Here is an 18,403-nt window from a genome sequence, read left to right as displayed (position 1 = left end):
ACTCTGAAAAACAAACTGAGGGTTCTAGAGGGGAGGGGGGTGGGAGGATGGGTTAGCCTGGTGGTGGGTATTGAGGAGGGCACATTCTGCATGGAGCACTGGGTGTTATGCACAAACAATGAATCATGGAACACTTCATCTAAAACTAATGATGTAATGTATGGGGATTAACATAAGAATAAAAAATTAAAAAAAAAAAGATCATTGAAGTCACACATAAATGTCTACCCATGTTGTTTTTAAAATTGAGCAAACAGGTGGTTATTTCTCATTGATGGACAAGTCACTCCATGTCCATAATTTGCTTTCATTCTCAATCACTGGTCTGTGGAAGATTTAAGGACATATCCGTTTTCTTTTCCCTTTGATCTAATCTTATTTTTGTCCATTCTTGTGCAGAGGTTACTACATAATAATTGTGCCTTTGAAGAAATCTCGTGGGAAATTTATCAAGCCATGGGAGAGTCCAGATGAAATGGAATTAGATGAGGTAACTATGTGTTTTTTGGCTGTGTCTTTCATTAGTTATTTAATTTATTAAACATACTCTTCATCTGTATGGGAGGAAGGTGCTGACTTCTGTATGGTTGGCTGGTCAGCTGGTTGGATGGTTCAGTGCTATGGGCCTGATAACCTCTAGGGACCCCAACAGAGAACTCTTTGCTTTAATTAAAAGACACGTAGCTGCAGTAAAGCTTACAACCTGTCTAATCTTTGTTGGCTTTAATATTTTGCGCCTTGTCCCTTGTAAAACATGATGCAAGGTGTGCAAGGTGAATTGTCAGCAAAGACTTAATAATCATCATTGCTATGAACTCCAAGGTCTGCTTAATTAGTGTAGTGGTAGCTGAAGCTGTTACAAATGCTAAATTGCAATTTGCACCAGAGTTCAACATCTTACCTACTATGCGTTCTTGACAAGTTTCTCAGAGAACTATGCTGATTAGCACATTTGCCTTATTCTATATTTTGTAGGATTTCAGAATCAAAAATGCATTTAACTGCAGGGGCAAACAAAACATATCCCCAAATTTTGAGCCAGGACAGAAATATAGAACAAAAACCACAGCAAACACCAAATAGTATGATTTTAATTTCTGACATCTTACAACAATAGTAGGTGTATTTTAATTAATACTCTTTTTGCAAAAAGAACATTTGTTTTTGGTTTTTTATTTTTGTTTTTTTTTTTTGGAAGTTAATACATAGTATGAGGAAAAAGACCTAAATATTATACATTCTATTTAGAGGGAAAACTGTGATCAGAAATGTTAAGCCATATACCCAAAGGGCCAAGCAAGTTAATGGCTGTGGTTCAGTCAAATACAGGAAAGATTTTGCTCTTTTAACATGATGCTGGTTTGAATCACTTCAGAAAGCAAATTAAAACGCCCCCACTTGGGGACATATGAAATTTTAATTTGTTGAGTTTATTTACAACATAGGCCACATCTTATAGCCCAACCTGTTGTTTCCAGGTATTTTCTCTATTTTAAATTAGTGCAAGGGAGCAGGAGAAAGAAGAAATTCCTTAGCTGCATTACAGGGAAAAGATGTTTATTTCATACATGTCTGCACTAAAGAGACTGTGATCTGACAGATAAGGGCTGTTAGCTTCTTTTGGCAGACATATATCCTCTCTAGACATATGGTTCATCTTCACCCACTTCATTTATCTGAGTTAAACTTGATCAAGTTCAGAAGGGGAGATGAGTTCAAGGTTAGGATTGTGCTTTTATGTCACTCTTTAATGATTAGATAAGCACTGGAGGGGTGTAAAATGGCATATCATTTCAATAATGTCAAGTAATTTATGTTATAATTTTTTTCTAATAATAAAGAAGGAATAAAATCATTTTTCTATGTTAGAGGAATAATAATCTTCCATCTGAATATGCAAAATGTCAGCTGGTCTTTTGTAAACATTTTTTTTTAAAGATTTTATCTATTTATCTGGAAGAGAAAGAGAGAGAAGAGCAGGAGGAAGGGTAGAGGGAGAAGCAGACTCCCCGCTGAGCAGGGAGTCCGACGTGGGGCTTGATCCCGGCACTCCGAGATCATGACCTGAGCTGAAGGCAGACACTTAACCGACTGAGCAAACCAGGTGCCCCCGCTTTTTAAAATTTAAATTCAATTAGCCAAAGTATAGTGCATCATTAGTTTTTGATATAATGTTCAATGATTCATTAGTTGAGTATATCACCCAGTGCTCATCATATCACGTTCCCTCTTTTTAGGTGCCCCTTTTTTAAACATTTTGAAGCAAGGTATGCTTTTACTTGCAACTGACTAATCAGTTAATCTTGAGATTGTTATATTATTACTTATTAATTAATCAGCTCTTGAATAAATTACTGAATTCCATTGGAATTGCTTTTAAAATGCAAAGGTAACTTGTAGAATCTATGAATCTTTCCTCCTGTTAAAAACAAGAAACAAAAAGCAAAAAACAAGTTATCAAAGAATTAAAATCCAATCCAAAAATTATGTCAAATACTTTTAAATAATAACCTTTTCCTAGAAGTAGAACCATTTGCTAGCAATAGGAAGCTGATTCTCTTTTATAGCCAGGTTTTAACCTCCAAAATGCACAGCAATACTAATGGATTAAAGTATAGAGCTATATGACATTGAGCTTTCCTGCAATTAAATTCTATGGGTCTGTGCTGCTGATTCCCATAACGGGTCATTTTAATCATCCCACAAGTTGTGGTGCATTAATCTGTGTAATAGTTTGATAAAGAACATTTATTAATTCAAAATTTTGGGGTCAGGATGGGTTGTTTCCCACTTTTCTTACTGATATAATTGAGATCACATTGTAGAATTAATGGTGGAAGAAATAAGATATGCATTGACTGGAAAATGAAAATTATTTCTGATAAAAAACTAAAGCCCTTGATATATCTTCTGGAATTACCTCCAATACGTTTTGTAACTATTGTGTAGGGGAACAAATGAAACTAGTCTATGACCTCACTTTATGCTTACTCATCCAGTTTCTGATCCCTACAGACATTTTTCCCCCCATCATGGATAATAAAAGCATTGTTGTAATGTTATCTATAGCTTGGTACTGCCAGCTTTGACAAAGCAATGTTCCTCTCTTAAATGTATTTGACCAAGTGATTTTTTAGAAAGGCCTATAATTCAAATGGTTGAAACCGTATCACCGAATATAATGGTGGCCTAAGGGGATTTCCACATGTATGCCTCAGCTCTAGGCCCATAAAAAACGGAAAGAGGCTTCCTAAACAGAGCCACTCTCAATATTATCTTCTGAGCTCATTTATCCTTTGTCTGGGGATAATCTCCACATAATAAATTCATGCACTGGAACTTCTGTTGTCAAGGTCAGACTGGGCAGAGCAGACGTTGATAGTCAAACTGAATTTCGGACAGAATGACTCATAAAATATTAGTTATAATTAATTCAGGGCAGGTTTTATAATATATCATAAGCTTTTCATCGCATTTACTTCAAAGGCTTGCTCTTAAATAATGTGGTCATTTGTAGTTGTAACTTCAACATACTGGGTAACTTTGGTAACATCTGAGTACACTTGACCAATTTAAAGTATAACACAGGAAGCATCCTGCAGAGATTACAGCAACCTCCGGGGGCAGAGTTGATATTCCAGGTTTGACCTTAAGGAACGGCTGCATTGCATCTAAGGAACACCAAAAAACCCAAATATATTATTCTAAGGTACTTCCTCCAAGTATTCTAAAGAAACCCTAGCAAAAGGTATTCATGGGGATGACAGTGATATGGATGAATTATGACAGTTGCATACATGTGAAATATGGATAAAATCAAAGTAGGGTTTGATCAGTGAAGTGGAAGAGGGGACACAGTCACATAAACAACTGAGGGTAAATGTTTCTGATTAACCAACTTCAAAAAGCTGTTCAGCTCATCTGCAGTACGTTTGTCCTTAAAGTAATGGCTCATTGTCTACTACATATCAATAATACCTTTGTAATGACTTTTCCAGTACATTATTAAATATTTGGCATCAGAATTTTTAAAATAACATGTTAAAAGAATCCAGGAAAAGGAAATCTAAGTACACATTCAGCTACATTAATGAGAACAGATGCACAAAAATTACATATGTCTAAGTATAGATTGAGTTAAAACAAGTTAGGTTATTGATTTAGCTTAAATGTTGCATTTGTGTTTTCTTGATATTGTATAACCATTAAGCAAACAAAAATATAATTTGAAAAATCCCTTACATGTAATTTCATTTTATTTCACCAGTTGCACCGATTATATATCGCCACTTCTGTTATACCTTCGTGTCCTCATTTATAAAATGGGGATATAATAATAGCCTAACTTATAGGGTTTATTATAAGGAGTAAATGAACTAATAAATATTTAGGCTTCTGAGAACAGTGCTTCAACTAAGTGCTTAATAAATATTAGCTATCATTGTGATTAGCATTATTATAAGTAAACCTAAACCTGACAACAGGATTCAAAGATAGTGCTAAGTGTTGGCCTTGTTTTATTTCCTCTTCACTGGTGCATAATTGATCAGCCTAACTGAATGTATCATCAGATAGTCCAAATTTGCTAAACAAGTGATGCCCAGTCTACTGGAATTCTCATAAAAGAGCTTATAGTTCATGTAATTTTCATTGCATCAATAAACTCAAAGAAAATACTAGAACATTAGAAATTAGATTCAAAACAATGTGGGCACAGGTTATCTATATAACCCAAAGAGTGTTTACCTATTTGATTTACATCTGACCAGCTGAGCTCATTTACAACTCTGGGTAGTATGCCATCAGGTTCCTAACACAAGGATTTGACGTTTGCTGTATATAGAATCTGCAACCATTATCACAGAAGCCTGGCCTTGGGAGCTAAGCAGATATCACTACTTTGGTTTTTGATCTATCATTTCCACTTATATAACAAGAGTAGCAAATAATTTCACCATAATGTTTCCATTAGTATCTTAATTTTATTTATTGAGTTGAAGACAAGTTTCATTCCAGAAAAAAAAAGACATCACAGACTGCTACAAACTTTTTCCCTTGGTTATGCCCTATGAAATACCAATATATTTAAGGGGAGAAGACAAAGCTAACTTCAACATTATTTTGAAATCATTTGTCATAAAATATCATTAATGTGACTTTCTAATGAAAAAGGTGAAGGCAAAACAGGAATATTGAAACATAAGTTCTACCTTTTTCTTTTAGAGATGCGTGAAGGATTTTTGTGTACATGTGTGTGTTTGTTTTCTTCAGGGTAATATTAAACTTAATGTTTATCTACCCTGTCTGTTTCACCTAAGAAGATAATTCAACCTCTCCAGGGAACTGTCAGCTCCAGAAAAGTTGATGTCGTGATAAATGTGAGGAATAACCAAAAGGTTATTTAAGGAGCCAAGAAACCAAGTCAAGCCATAAATTGTTTTTTATTTTTTTTTATAGATTTTATTTATTTATTTGACAGAGAGATAGACAGAAGAGCACAAGCAGAGGGAGTGGCAGAGGGAGAGGGAGAAGCAGGCTCTGCACTGAGCAGGGAACCCGATGCGGGACTCGATCCCAGGACCCTGAGATCATGACCTGAGCCGAAGGCAGACGCTTAAGCATCTGAGCCACCCAGACGCCCCAAGCCATAAATTGTTAAATGAGTGACAATATCTATATAATATAAGTTTCAATTAAAACTTGGTCATTGGATTCTATTTCTGCTGATTTGAGGGTATTTGTATTGTATAAATGATCTCACTACTAAAAACCATCTAAAATGGTACTAACCTCTCTGAAAGTTGATCATAATTGATGGCTTTATCTGAGGTTACTATTTGTTTAATAAATAACAATAATAAAGCCTGTGTGACAGGCTTTTGTGAATCAAGCTGACTTTTTTTTTACTTAGGTTATAATGTACTCTTGCCCTTTGAGAAGATTTCATTAGGGTAAATAGTGATATGAGCTACCAGTGAAGGAAGGGTCTAATTGTCCTGTGTTTATCGCCCGGGCCTTGCAAGAGCAGTCTAACACCTTACTTTAATAGCAAGACAAGCATTTGAAAGACAGAACTGAGATTTAGTGATGCTGACATGGTACATGAAATGTAAACAAATTGTGGTTGAGTTGTTCCCAGTCCTGAATTAATTTCTCCCATTAAATAGTCATTAAGTTGGGTTATTGTTGTTTACGTTTCTTTTTCTGTTTCCCACGTTTTTCCTTAAGCTGCTTAAAGAGATATCTAGGAAACGCAGAAGCATCCGATATGGGAGAGAAGTTGAATTAAAGCCATATATTGCTGCTCACTTTGATGTCCTTCCCACTGAGTTCACCCTGGGGGATGACAAACATTATGGTGGATTCACAAACAAGCAACTCCAAAGTGGTCAAGAATATGTCTTCTTTGTGTTAGCAGTGATGGAACATGCAGAGTCTGTAAGTTAATTGTGTTGGCATCTCTTTCCTTTGGTATTCTTACCTATATTCACCAGAATAGGTCTATTTGGGGGATATGTAGATATATCCATCCTAATTATTTCTCATGAGCTATCATTAACTTAAGTGGAGCAACAGGCTGCCTACTCTTTAAACACTGCTGAGTAATCTGCTTGAGATTTCATTATAAACAAGGCTGTGTCCCTAATGACATGGAATTCAGGTGGGTTTTTTGGCTTATGAAGTGCCGAACTGATAAGACATGGTTCTTGGAACCATCAATGTGACACATCTGGAAAGGACGGTGATACCCATCACTGCTCAAAAGCGCCTTCGTCAACCCTTAAAAATGACTGTTCTCAGAGAAGTTTATTTGATTACAATAGAAACTATCAAGTTCTGCAATTAAACATAGGGTATTTCCAGGTATTCAGAAATACTGATTGAGGGTGATTGTGTTTTATTCTCCTGCAACTGCTGGTGAGCCCACAATCTCTATCCAGATTCAGAAGGTCTGTCTAGGAACAAGGCAAGCACAGTCAGCTTCTTTAATTATAGCAATTTACCAATGACTTTATCAGTGAAAAGCCAAGAATGTTAGAAAATAATTCAATAAAACAGAGAATTCCTAAGGTACTCTAAATAATGAGTTGTCTTCTTTTATGTAATTCATCTTGCTCTTATGTCGTTTTATGCTTCAGTTGCTGTGAATGTTAAAAAAGGAGAGAGAGAGAGAGAGGAAGAGAAATTGTAGCTGTGAAGGGGGGGTGGATTTTGAAGTGGCAGTTCACATTAACATTTAATATACATATTCTAACTGTATCTTTCTAATAGGGGCCTAAAACTGACAGGCGTGGCAGTTCAGTTGAGCCAGTCACTTCCCTTATAGAGGAAGCCCGAGATGTCTCAAAGATTTCTTCACCTAGGGTGTTAGCACATATAGTGGGGCTTCTCTTCAAATGACTGAAGGAATTCCCCTGTGGAAAATCAAAACACAAAGGCAGCCTTTCTGCCTCGTTTACCTTTGTGCGCAGAATGTCATTTGAAAACAAAGTGATGGGCTCCCTGGAATTTTAATGCATGGATATGCTTTCTCTTTTTAGTTGAAGGTTTTAAGGCAGAACATCAAGGGAATAGAATGTTAGAAATCATCTTTTTCTTTCTTGTTTTTAATGACTTTTAGATATTTGAAGTAATTTTCCTTACATAGCTTTAAGATGTTTCAGAAAGCACGTTCAGACCATTGAGGTAGATCAGAGAATTCAGCAAAGAAGAGCAGCCTCCGCAGACCATGCAGGCTGATGACACCGCTGTCAGAGACTCTGGTTTGATTTCTCCCAGATGTTTCTAGTGTTTAAATGCATTACCAATGATGAAGAGTCTACATCGCCCCTTAGTATGTCATTTCATTGTTTCATTAATTATGTAATTAGGACTTTTTCCAAATAAATTATCTGAACTGTCCCTTTTCTCCATCATCTTTCCCAACAATGCTCTTTATGTGTTGTATATGTTTTCAGGCCAGCATCTACTTTATAGAAAAGACTTGTATCCAATGAATATAATGTTGGCAATGATACTGTCATTTTGTAAGCCTCAAATTTTTGTGAATAATTGTTGTTAAGCACCTAACCACTCCCAGGGTAGGCTAATAATTTTCATAGAGAAAAGACCCACCCCTCAAAACGTGAGCTTTCCCTAGTCCATTATTACTTCACGTTAAGAGTATCAGAGGGCTGGTTTAGAACAACCAAAGGCTATTACCCCCGCACATTGAACAAGTTTTATTTTCACAAGGCTGGTATCACTTTATGGTTTTGTTTTCTTTTCATTTTCTTACGTCTCTATTTCCTGATTTGGGTTGGAAATCTGTGTGCTTTGGGAAAACCTCTGCCTAGATTTGTATCTTGGCTGACCAAGATGATTATCTCAAAGGCCGTTGGTAAAGAATTTCAAATCACAGAGTTTTGTTTATTTTTGTCTGCCAAACAGTTGAGTGTGACCTACAAGATAGAAAGGGGAAAGTATAAACCAAAACAAACAATTATACTTACATAAAGAATCATGTTTCTTGATATTTAGTGTCTTTGCCAAGTCCTTACACTGTACATATCTTTTTCTTTTTTTTTTTTAGCTGCTTCTGAGAAGGTTGGAAATGTACTGACTTTTTATCTTTTGACACATTCGAAAATCTAGAAATGTAGTCAGTCTCTCCTAAATACTATGGGGAAAGTGGGAAAGAATAGAATACAAACATTTAGTGGGGCATAGGCCTTCCAGATTGACCACTAAGCTTGCTGCACTTAAATTCAGAATATATGCCCTAAATTAATTCTTTAAATGCAGATGAAAAATTAGATATACTTCCTAATCATGGAGAGATGAGAATACACTCTTATGTCTTGATAAGATCAGCCATTTGAAAAGATGAACAATTTATTTTATTTGACAAAGATTTGCTGGGAACTCATTAAGTGCAAAGCTCTGTGCTAGCTGCTTTGAGTGTACAAACACAAGCGGTATATAAATCCCTACCTTCCTGGAGTTCATAGTTTCATTAAAGAAAATAAAGTATATGCACAAATAAAAAAAGGAAAACAGAGCTGGATGAATACCATTAAAAAAGGAATAAAGGACTACCTGAAATTTTAAAAGTTGTTTTTACCTATATTTTGTGAAATGATTATTTCCAGTTAAGGAGTGGTAGCTTCACTGGAGGCAATATTTAAGCGGGGTCTTGGAGATCAGTTAGATTACAGGAGCTAAATGTTGTGGAACTTGTGAGAGGGTTAAAGAGAGAGAATAGGGCATTTAGGGAGTAGTAGCAAGAAGCTCACTATGATGGAAAATGTTGTGTGTGATACAGAAGTTTAAAACAAAATCACGGAGGCCCTTAAGATCCCTGCTAGGACATCTAGGGTTTATTTAGGAATCACCAGAGAGCCTCCTGAAGGTTTTACAGCTATAGTTTAGGATAATAACTCTAGCAGCCCTAGAGACTGTTAGAGGAAGAAAGAAATTCTCAGTATGCTTTGGGTGGGCATGAATGAGGTCCGGAAGAAAAGTGGTACCCATGAAACTGGAAAGAGAGTAGATCAACCTGAGGGTCATTGGCAAAATAAAATCAGTAGTTTTTCATTCCTAGGTATTGAGAAGATGAGAAAAATTAGCAAGTTGGAAGGAGGGTATATCTAGCAAGCCGGGAAATAACACATGCAATTCTTAACTTGCAGGTAGATGTAGGAATCTCTAGCAATAATTGGAAATGAAAGTCTGGGAGTTAGCAGAGTTTCTGACGTTAGAAACATTAATCAGGAAGTAATCTGCATAGAAGTTGGTAGTTAAAGGTAAGGATGCCCTTGCCAGAGAAGGGAGAAAATGACTAGCAGAAAATAAAACTTAAGAATGCTGGCACAGGATGGATTCAGAGGTGGTCATGATCAGTTGGCAAGATTAGAATGGGACCAGTTGAGTACAGAAGTAGGAGAATCAGTGGAGGAGTTTTCAATAAGGCTCAATCAACTATGGCAAATCTGGAAAAGATGTCTGGAAGGGACTGAATAATGACAATTCTATTTAGCAAATGAGGAAACAGAATCAGTGGTAGAGCTGGAGTTAGAAGAGATGAGAAGATAGTGGCAGGACAGGTGAGGCAGCCCATAGGTGTGGATTTGTCTCTACTGGAAAAAGAAAAGCTAGGACCTCACACTGGGGGCGGGGGGGTGGGGGGGAGGCAGCAAAGTCAAGACAGTACTGTGCTAAGAGAGTCTGAAATGAGACATAGGATATTATAAAAATAAAATTTATAGTATTCAGTCCATTCCTTCACCAAGTAACTATATATTTTTCCCAACTTCATTTAGGGAAAGTTAACAAATATAATTATATATTTAAAGTGTACAACATGATGATTTGATGTACAATATACATTATGGAATGGTTACCAAGATCAGGATAAGCAGCATATCCATCTGCTCACATAGTTAACTCTTCGTGTGTGTGTGTATGTGTGTGTGCTGAAATATACTTAAGATCTACTCTCAGCAACTTCCAAGTATGTAATACTGTATTATTGACCATAGTCACCATGCGGTTCATTAGATCCTCAGAACTTCTTATAACTGAAAGTTTGTACCCTTTGACCTACATGTCTCCATTTCCCCCTCCCATTTTTCCCTATAAATGTTTACTTTTTAAATTTGATCTCCTTAACTGGCTGATAATGTCTTTAGGGCTGGAACTATCATATTTCTGTTGATTTTCACACAACACATAACACCTTGGCACAGTGTAAATGCTCTTTGAACATTTTGTAAATGGTTAACTGTTTTACTTTATACTTCATAAGATCATTTAATATGTCATATATAGATCCCAATGAAAATGTGTCTACAGAGTAACTTATACCATCAAAAATGATTTGATTAGAAAATATTTCACTCTACAAGGAAATTTCCATTGCAAGATCTCTTCACTTTTTCCTCCTTCCTCCCTTTTCTCCCACCTCTTTTCTCATCCCTTTCCCTCCTCTCCTTTTTCACTGACATTGTTTCATACACTTAATATCACATCCACTAAGTTCGGAAGTTTTGCTCCTTCTAATGCTATGGACACACACTAGAAAGTCATTAGTTTATAAGTAACACAGACTCTGTTTTTCCTCAGAAGATGTATGCAACCAGTCCCTACTCCGATCCTGTTGTATCAATGGATCTGGATCCACAGCCCATCACAGATGAAGAAGAAGGCTTGATCTGGGTTGTAGGTCCTGTCCTTGCAGTGGTCTTTATCATCTGCATTGTCATAGCTATCCTTCTTTATAAAAGGTAGGTTTGCCTAATATCTCTATTGCAATCTTGGTAATCCTTCTATGGTCATTATGTGGTTACTATTAATGAAATACTTCAGTGTAGCCCCCATAATCATTGGAAGATGTTTCCATTAGATTAGAATGAAATGTAAAGATTGTGCTGTTTCAAATCCCATTCAGGTGTGGTATGGACTTTCTTGCCCAGCATTCATGGATCCTAGCCTTGGTCTTATGAGCTACTTTAAGCATTCGGAGCACTTTGCATGGCACTTTGCAAGACATGAGTACATTCACAAGCAGATAATTCCGAGCTTGCATCTGATTGCTTTAGATGATTAATTGCTCAGTGTCAACATGGTTTTAGAAATACTATTACAAATTTGCACATTTGTACCCATTCCATATGTCTAATGAGTGCACGAGCTAAGATTTTTTTCCTGTAGCTATTTCTCAAAACAGTGAAAGTAGCTAAAGTTTGAAGATAAAGGAAGGAAAAATGTGGAAGAGAATGAATTTTTTTTTCTTTCTATAACCTTTATTCTATAGTGAATTCTATTTGTGTCCAAGAAGGGGATATAAGGTACCATTTTCCTTTAAAAAACTAAAACCACAAACTTGGCCTTTATACTCCCAGGTTTTGATCCGATTTGGTGTTCTTTGACTACAATTAGGATGCAAATAATCCACATCTACCCCATGTTTTCTGATCTTCCACCCCTTTTCAATTACATTTCTGCCTCATTTATAGTAAGCTAGATTTTTCCCCTAGTCCCAGTCAGTTGGAAAGAGTACATTAGTAATTCTTTCCATAACTCCTTTCTGACTTAAAAATATATAATATTAAAATATGTAAAATTATAAAAATTAATATATATAATACATTCTCTTAAACATGTAGAATGACTAAATTCTGAATTATCTCCCTTTATGTCATTTTTTCTTTTCTTCTAATCCAAATTTTATTTTTATGAAACTTGAATCTATGTTCCCATTTTTCTTTGTAGTATGTCATCTTTCAGAATGCTACTGTGAAGATGATATCTTCCCACTACTATGAAATAGCCTCCCCTCCATAACCTTGACTTTCAAAATCAGATGAGAATGTCTTCATTTTGATTCTTGCTGACATGCTTAATCTGATAATCTTATTTCCATTAGCTCTTTTTCCTATTTATCTAGCTCTCTTCACTGGGCTTATATTAATTATTTCTACCTGTATTCTTTTGTTAAGCATGTTCTTCTTATATTCCTAGAATAGTCTTTTATTTATTTATTTGTTTAAAAAAAATATCCTTTAAGACACTTGTCCTTTGCAAAACTTTCTCTTAACAGGCTGTATTCCATTTTATTTCAGTGTAAAGAGAGGGTTGAAAAGAAAAGACAAATTAAAGAAAGAAGTTCATAACCATAACCCATTAAATTTCCTATCCTATTTTAGCCTTAAGAAGGAAAGAAATATCCATCATTTTTTTTTTCCTGATCACTGCCATCACTCAGTTATCCATACTATAAGATGGCTGAAAAAGCAAGTAATTGAAGGCCAAACTCTCTCTTAGATGATGGTTTCAATCTTCCCATCCTAATCCATAGTTTATCAGTGTGTATTTTGTTGCCTCTCTCTTGTGTAAAGAGTAAGGACAGGAAGCACAAGGTGCCCACATATGCCCCAGAACAATAACAAATCCTGAGTGGGTCCAAGCAGGAACTGGTGCTCTGTGCTGTTCATGTGCTACACTTATGACCAGAAGAGAATATAATAATAAAAGACTGAAAGTAGAATTATCATTGTTTTCGGTGATACTTATTTAGGTGGCCAAATCCTACTGTGGAAGTCAGATCAGAAAGTGATTGCTGATGGTTGCATTTCTAGACCATGGCACATGACATTTTGTGATTATTCAAAATGAACAAAATGCTTGCTGTATTTTTTTAAGTTTTGTTTCATTCGGCTATATCTGGCTACCATTAAGTCATATCTGGCTATCATTAAGTCATGTCACTTAACAGAGATGTGCATGACATTTGTGAGTTATGTAAATGTGAAGAAATAGGATTATAACCTTGATAATTTTTTAAAGATTTATAATTAAGTGTTTCTTGCCTCATGTGCATGTGCTTGAGGAAAAATTCAACTTGGTTATATATTCTTTTCCAATCCTGCAAAAAGAGGCATCACGTTTAAAGATTTTATGCCTCTGTTAAAATAGAGTTGCATTTTAGTGTGTGCATATGTAAGCATCGTCTAATGCAATTGTTGGGAAATGCAGACATCCTCGAATGCTAAGTATATTTAGCCAACCATCTGAAGGCCCATGAAGCATTTCTGAAATAGAAATGCTTGCTTCAGCAGTAAAGAACATTCCTGACTTGAAATTCAAGTAGACCCAACAATGTCCTTCTTGATTATCATGAGGCAGTTCAAGAGGAAATCTTCTGTAGGCAATGAATAGTGGCTTTTATAGCTTAGATTCTGAGCAAAGTTAATTATATAATAAATACTTCATCCCTCTTTTTAGGTACCTTTCAGTTTATACATAGGTAATTGGTATGAATCAGAATTGAATATATCATTATTATCATTATTATTATTAAATATTATTAACTCACATTATCTTGATAATCCCACTTATCACACACATCTGCTTACAAAACTACTTGCCTCAGGAGTAAGTCTAGAGCTATGGATGGTTTGTTCATATAAAGAAGCATTTTTTATAGATCTGTGTGAAGAGACTGAGACTTATTCCTATTAAGTATATTGATGTGGAACTAGTGCACTCTTTTATCTGGCATTATATCTTTTGACTTTAGTTTTAATCTAGTAATTTGTAAACCTATAATACATTGATAATCAGTGTCAAAACAGCATCAACTGAGGCTTTGTAAGGCCCCTAAAATACCTGCTGAACCATAAGAAAATTAAAATATAATTGGTAGGTCTTTAGTGTGATGAATTATCTTGCCCTATGATTTTTTTAATTTTGTTCTCTATATGTGATATATACAAGCTTTCAAAATGTAAATTACAGAGATTGGATGGTAGCAAGGATTAGAAAAACACTAATTAGAAAATAAGGAATCAGGGAAACTGAGTCTTAGCTCTGTGACTAGGTAGCTAATTGGGGTAGAAAGCCATGCTAACACTCTGGGCTTCAGTTTCCTCATTTATAAAGTAAGTGGGTAGACTAGATAATTGAACCTTTTTAATAATAAAGTTCTATAATCTGACAACATAAAAACCCAAGTAATAGAATTATTCCTAAAACATTTCTGCCTCCAGTGGGTGTATGTTTTTTAAATATGACTCCAGGTTGTTCTTCATCCATCCAACCCACAAAAAAAGGAAATAAAATAATCCATAAAGCAAATGAACACTTAGATACCCATCTACATTGTACACTTGTTCTATGTGTAAGGCTTTTTAGTCATTAGTTCTAGAATGGTCTGGGAATTATTTACATAGAAGATATTTGAAAATAAAATGTTAGCCTGACTAAATGGAAAAGCATTTCAAGATGGATGAGAAATATTTATTATGTAGTGTGGAAGAAAAGAAAATAAGGATTAGGAGGTTGGAAGGATCCAAACACTATCTAAACAAAATTAACATCCTTAATTAGTAATAGTCTAACCTAAATAGGTGTTGTGGACAGAGTAAATAATTCCCATCCCCACCTGCAGATGTTCATGTATGAAAGCTATGGGATAGATGGGACTGAAACACAAACTTCAGCTTTTTAAGCTTTTCCCCTCATTCCAACATTAGCCACTCTCTGTGGACTGTCCTCATTAGTCTTCTCTTTTTGTATCAACTTTACATATATTTCCAAGATGTCATCAAAGAAAGAAATACAGATCAGGATATTTTGAGATGCTACGGAGAAGTATGTTGCCATGCCCAACCACACTGGACAATGCTGATTGATTCTGCCTTCTGGCCTTTGAGTAGATCCTTCCATATACCTGAAATGCCTTTCCTCTGACTCCCCAGCCTCTTTTCTTGGCCTGGCTAACTCTGAAACATCCCTTAGAAGTAATCTATGATGCCACCTACTAAACAAAAAGCCTTTCTGGGTGCCTTCCTCTTGCCCTGTTCTCTCTACCAGTTCAGGCTGCCCTAAGGGTGTTCCCTCGTCTATACTCTTCAAAGCACTTTCTGTTTATCGATGTCACAGAACCAGCACATTCCTGGACTTGCTCATATCCTTGTCTTTCTTGCCCCCACTAAACTGTATATCAAGGACTCTGTCATTTCCTCACTGTTATCCCTTATGCCTAGTAGACTGCATGGCACAGAGGGATATTGAGTAATCAAATTTATACCAATTGAATAGTATTAACAAACTCCAAACTCAATCCCCTCCACTTATTTACTCCATCATACAATATTACCTTCGTGTTGACTGGCAAGAGCTGTAATAAAACCTTTAGCCTGTAATTTAAATTTACAAGTTCCCATAGCCTTCAAAATTAGATACTTGCCCCAAATATATACCCATGTGTGTGGTGGGTCTGACATTTTAGTGGCAGGAGTGAATCACACACTAACTATGCATTTGTTCAATAAGAATACTCAACCTTTTAATATACAAAACTGTTAATTCACTAAGTAGTTCTCTTCCATCCAAAGAAATAGATTCTCCTACAACTGACTCACTAAAGATCTCCTTGATTAGAAATGAGCAAGCTAGTGGTGCTTAGATGGCTCAGTCGGTTAAACATCCAACTTAATCTGAGCTCATTTCGATCTCATGGTCATGAGTTCAAGCTCCGTGTTGGGCTCTATGCTGGGCATGAAGCCTACTTAAAAAAAGGAAAAAAAAAATGGGTGGCGCCTGGGTGGCTCAGTCGCTAAGTGTCTGCCTTCGGTTTGGGTCATGATCTCAGGGTCCTGGGACTGAGCCCTGCATCGGGGTCCCTGCTTCTTGGGAAGCCTGCTTCTCCCTGTCCCGCTCCCCCTGCTTGTGTTCCCTCTCTCGCTGTCTCTCTCTGTCAAATAAATAAATAACTTTTTTTAAAAAAATGAGCAAGTTAGAAACATATATTTAGTATTTTTGAAACCTGGGGCACTAGGTAAATTATTTTAAAATTAAGAATACAAAGAATTAACCAGTGTGTTTGATATCACTTTCATTAATCACTTTGTATGTGTATGTGTGTACAATTTGAATGTGGGTTTTGTATTTTTGAAAGGAGATAGACCAGATTATCTTAAAGCCAGATTCTTTAGCAACTCAGGTATGTATGTCATTGGCATTAAGGCAGACTTAGTATCTCTATTTTGGATTTGGGAACTCACCAAATACTTCGCAATTCACCTCACCATGAAGATTATTTAGATGAATTTTTTTCAGGTACAAGTTATATTCTCTGCATAAAGAACATAGTTATCTAAACAATCCACATATTATCACATGAACATGAGCTAGATGTGTTCACAGATAGCAGCACCTCTTTGACTATGAAAATATCTGTCATATCAATGGCTGGTAATGAAAGACTTTCAGGATTAGCCCAGCAATATAGGTGGGTCATGCTCTGTAGACTTATAACGATGAGTATTACTTTTTCCAAAACTGAAAATGTATTTGATCTTTTATTGGCAAAAAAGATTATGATAACCTTACTTGTCAAAAGGAGTTTGAAGAAATCATTTTTGCCACTTTATTACCTCATAGTGTATTATACCATTGTGCACATTTTTGTGCAGTTCAACGCAATTTGCAGATATTTTATATCATTAAAGGAATAACATACCTCTTAACTGAAGATTTTGTTTTAGATGAACAAATTTCTTGTATGTATTGTAAAAAACATAGTATATCTCTACCATCAAACACTTTCTGGGAAATAATTGTGGCAATATTATGTAGGTTGATGGATAAAAGTGAATGTGACATTAACATACACAGAAAAAACGCTTTAGTTAGTTATGTACCCTCATGTCCTCCATTTAATTCATAATTAGAAGCCTTTAAAGTTTTGATACACTGTCATTTCCTAATGTGTGTCATTTAATGTGTCCCTGCTTGTGAGCGGTGCTTCTTAAATCTTGGTTGTCATAGTGACTCTTGTTATCACTGGCCAACTAACATTTAGCCTTTCTTTTTCTTTTTTTGCTGCATTAAAATGGAGCAGTAAACCTGACAGGTGAGGAATAGAGAACAAGCCCCTTTAATGCTCAGTAATAGATAACCGGTAGCCTTTGGAAGAGGGGGTGAGGGTGGAGGTTGGATATAAAAGGTATTACCTGGCAAGTGGAAGATGGACAAAGCTTAGTTTATAAAATATTAAAATGATTGATATTAAAATGATTCTGAAGGAAATAAATTAGTTTGTCTATATAAAAATAAATAACAAATTATCCAAATTTAGAAAGTAATGAAACCAGTCTGAACTTTGTTTTAATGAGCCTTTGTATGTGTTAATGTGTCTACAGAACAGAAATGTGAGGTGTCCCATAAAACGTTTGTTTTGTTTTGTTTGTTTTTACTCAAGACCGATTTTTAAGTTTGATCTGAGGTCACCTCCTGATACAGGAACGCTACTGGCATTTTCATATCCTGCAAATATTGGTGGCCGTGCCTTTGTGAAAACTCTTACAGAGTTTCAAATTATTTTCCACGTTTTCCAGACTCAACTAATAATAGCAGAAGCAGCAATAGTAGTAGTAGTAGTAGTAGTAATAATAATAATAATAATAATAATAATGGTAAGACTAGCTATCTCTGTGATTATTGAACGACTCGTTCAATCTAACCTTCTACCTTTCTAACTTATATCTATCTATCATCTATCTATCTATCTCTCTATCTATATTTATATCAATAGATACAAATTTCTGATAAGACTTAAACTAAGAAAAGGGTCTCTGTGCTCATCTCAACTGCCTTCCTCCCAATGCTGTATTCCAGTAGTTCCCAATGCTTGTTCCCTGGACCAGAAGCAGAAACATCAGCATCACCTGGGAACTTGAGAGAAGTAGAAATTCTTGGACTCCCTACCCCAGACCTAATGAATCAGAAACTCTGGGTGTGGGTGCAACAGTCTGCAGTTTAGTAAGCCCTCCCACGTGATTTGGCTGCATGCTAAAGTTTGAGAACCATGGCTGTATTTTTTTCCCTAAAATCAGTTAAACACTGGTCAGCAAGCTAC

The 18,403-nt window shown here is 35.8% G+C and overlaps 1 protein-coding gene across 4 annotated transcripts in view; it reads left to right on the top strand.

Moving 5' to 3' along the window:
* PTPRD (protein tyrosine phosphatase receptor type D) overlaps positions 1-18,403 on the top strand; it is a 434,932-nt gene that overhangs the window by 338,666 nt on the left and 77,863 nt on the right. For all 4 annotated transcript variants that reach the window (XM_081802975.1, XM_081802978.1, XM_081802976.1 and 1 more), the window contains 3 exons: positions 400-490; positions 6,229-6,438; positions 11,104-11,264. In XM_081802975.1, coding sequence (XP_081659101.1) covers positions 400-490; positions 6,229-6,438; positions 11,104-11,264 — 462 coding nt within the window. The remainder of the gene's footprint in view (positions 1-399; positions 491-6,228; positions 6,439-11,103; positions 11,265-18,403) is intronic.

Source organism: Leptonychotes weddellii, chromosome 14 (genome assembly GCF_054177405.1).
Source record: "Leptonychotes weddellii isolate Sample4059 chromosome 14, ASM5417740v2, whole genome shotgun sequence".
NCBI classification, from domain to species: Eukaryota; Metazoa; Chordata; class Mammalia; order Carnivora; family Phocidae; genus Leptonychotes; species Leptonychotes weddellii.
The sequence above is the reverse complement of the archived record's forward strand: the minus strand, read 5'-3'. Positions and strand labels throughout refer to the sequence as shown.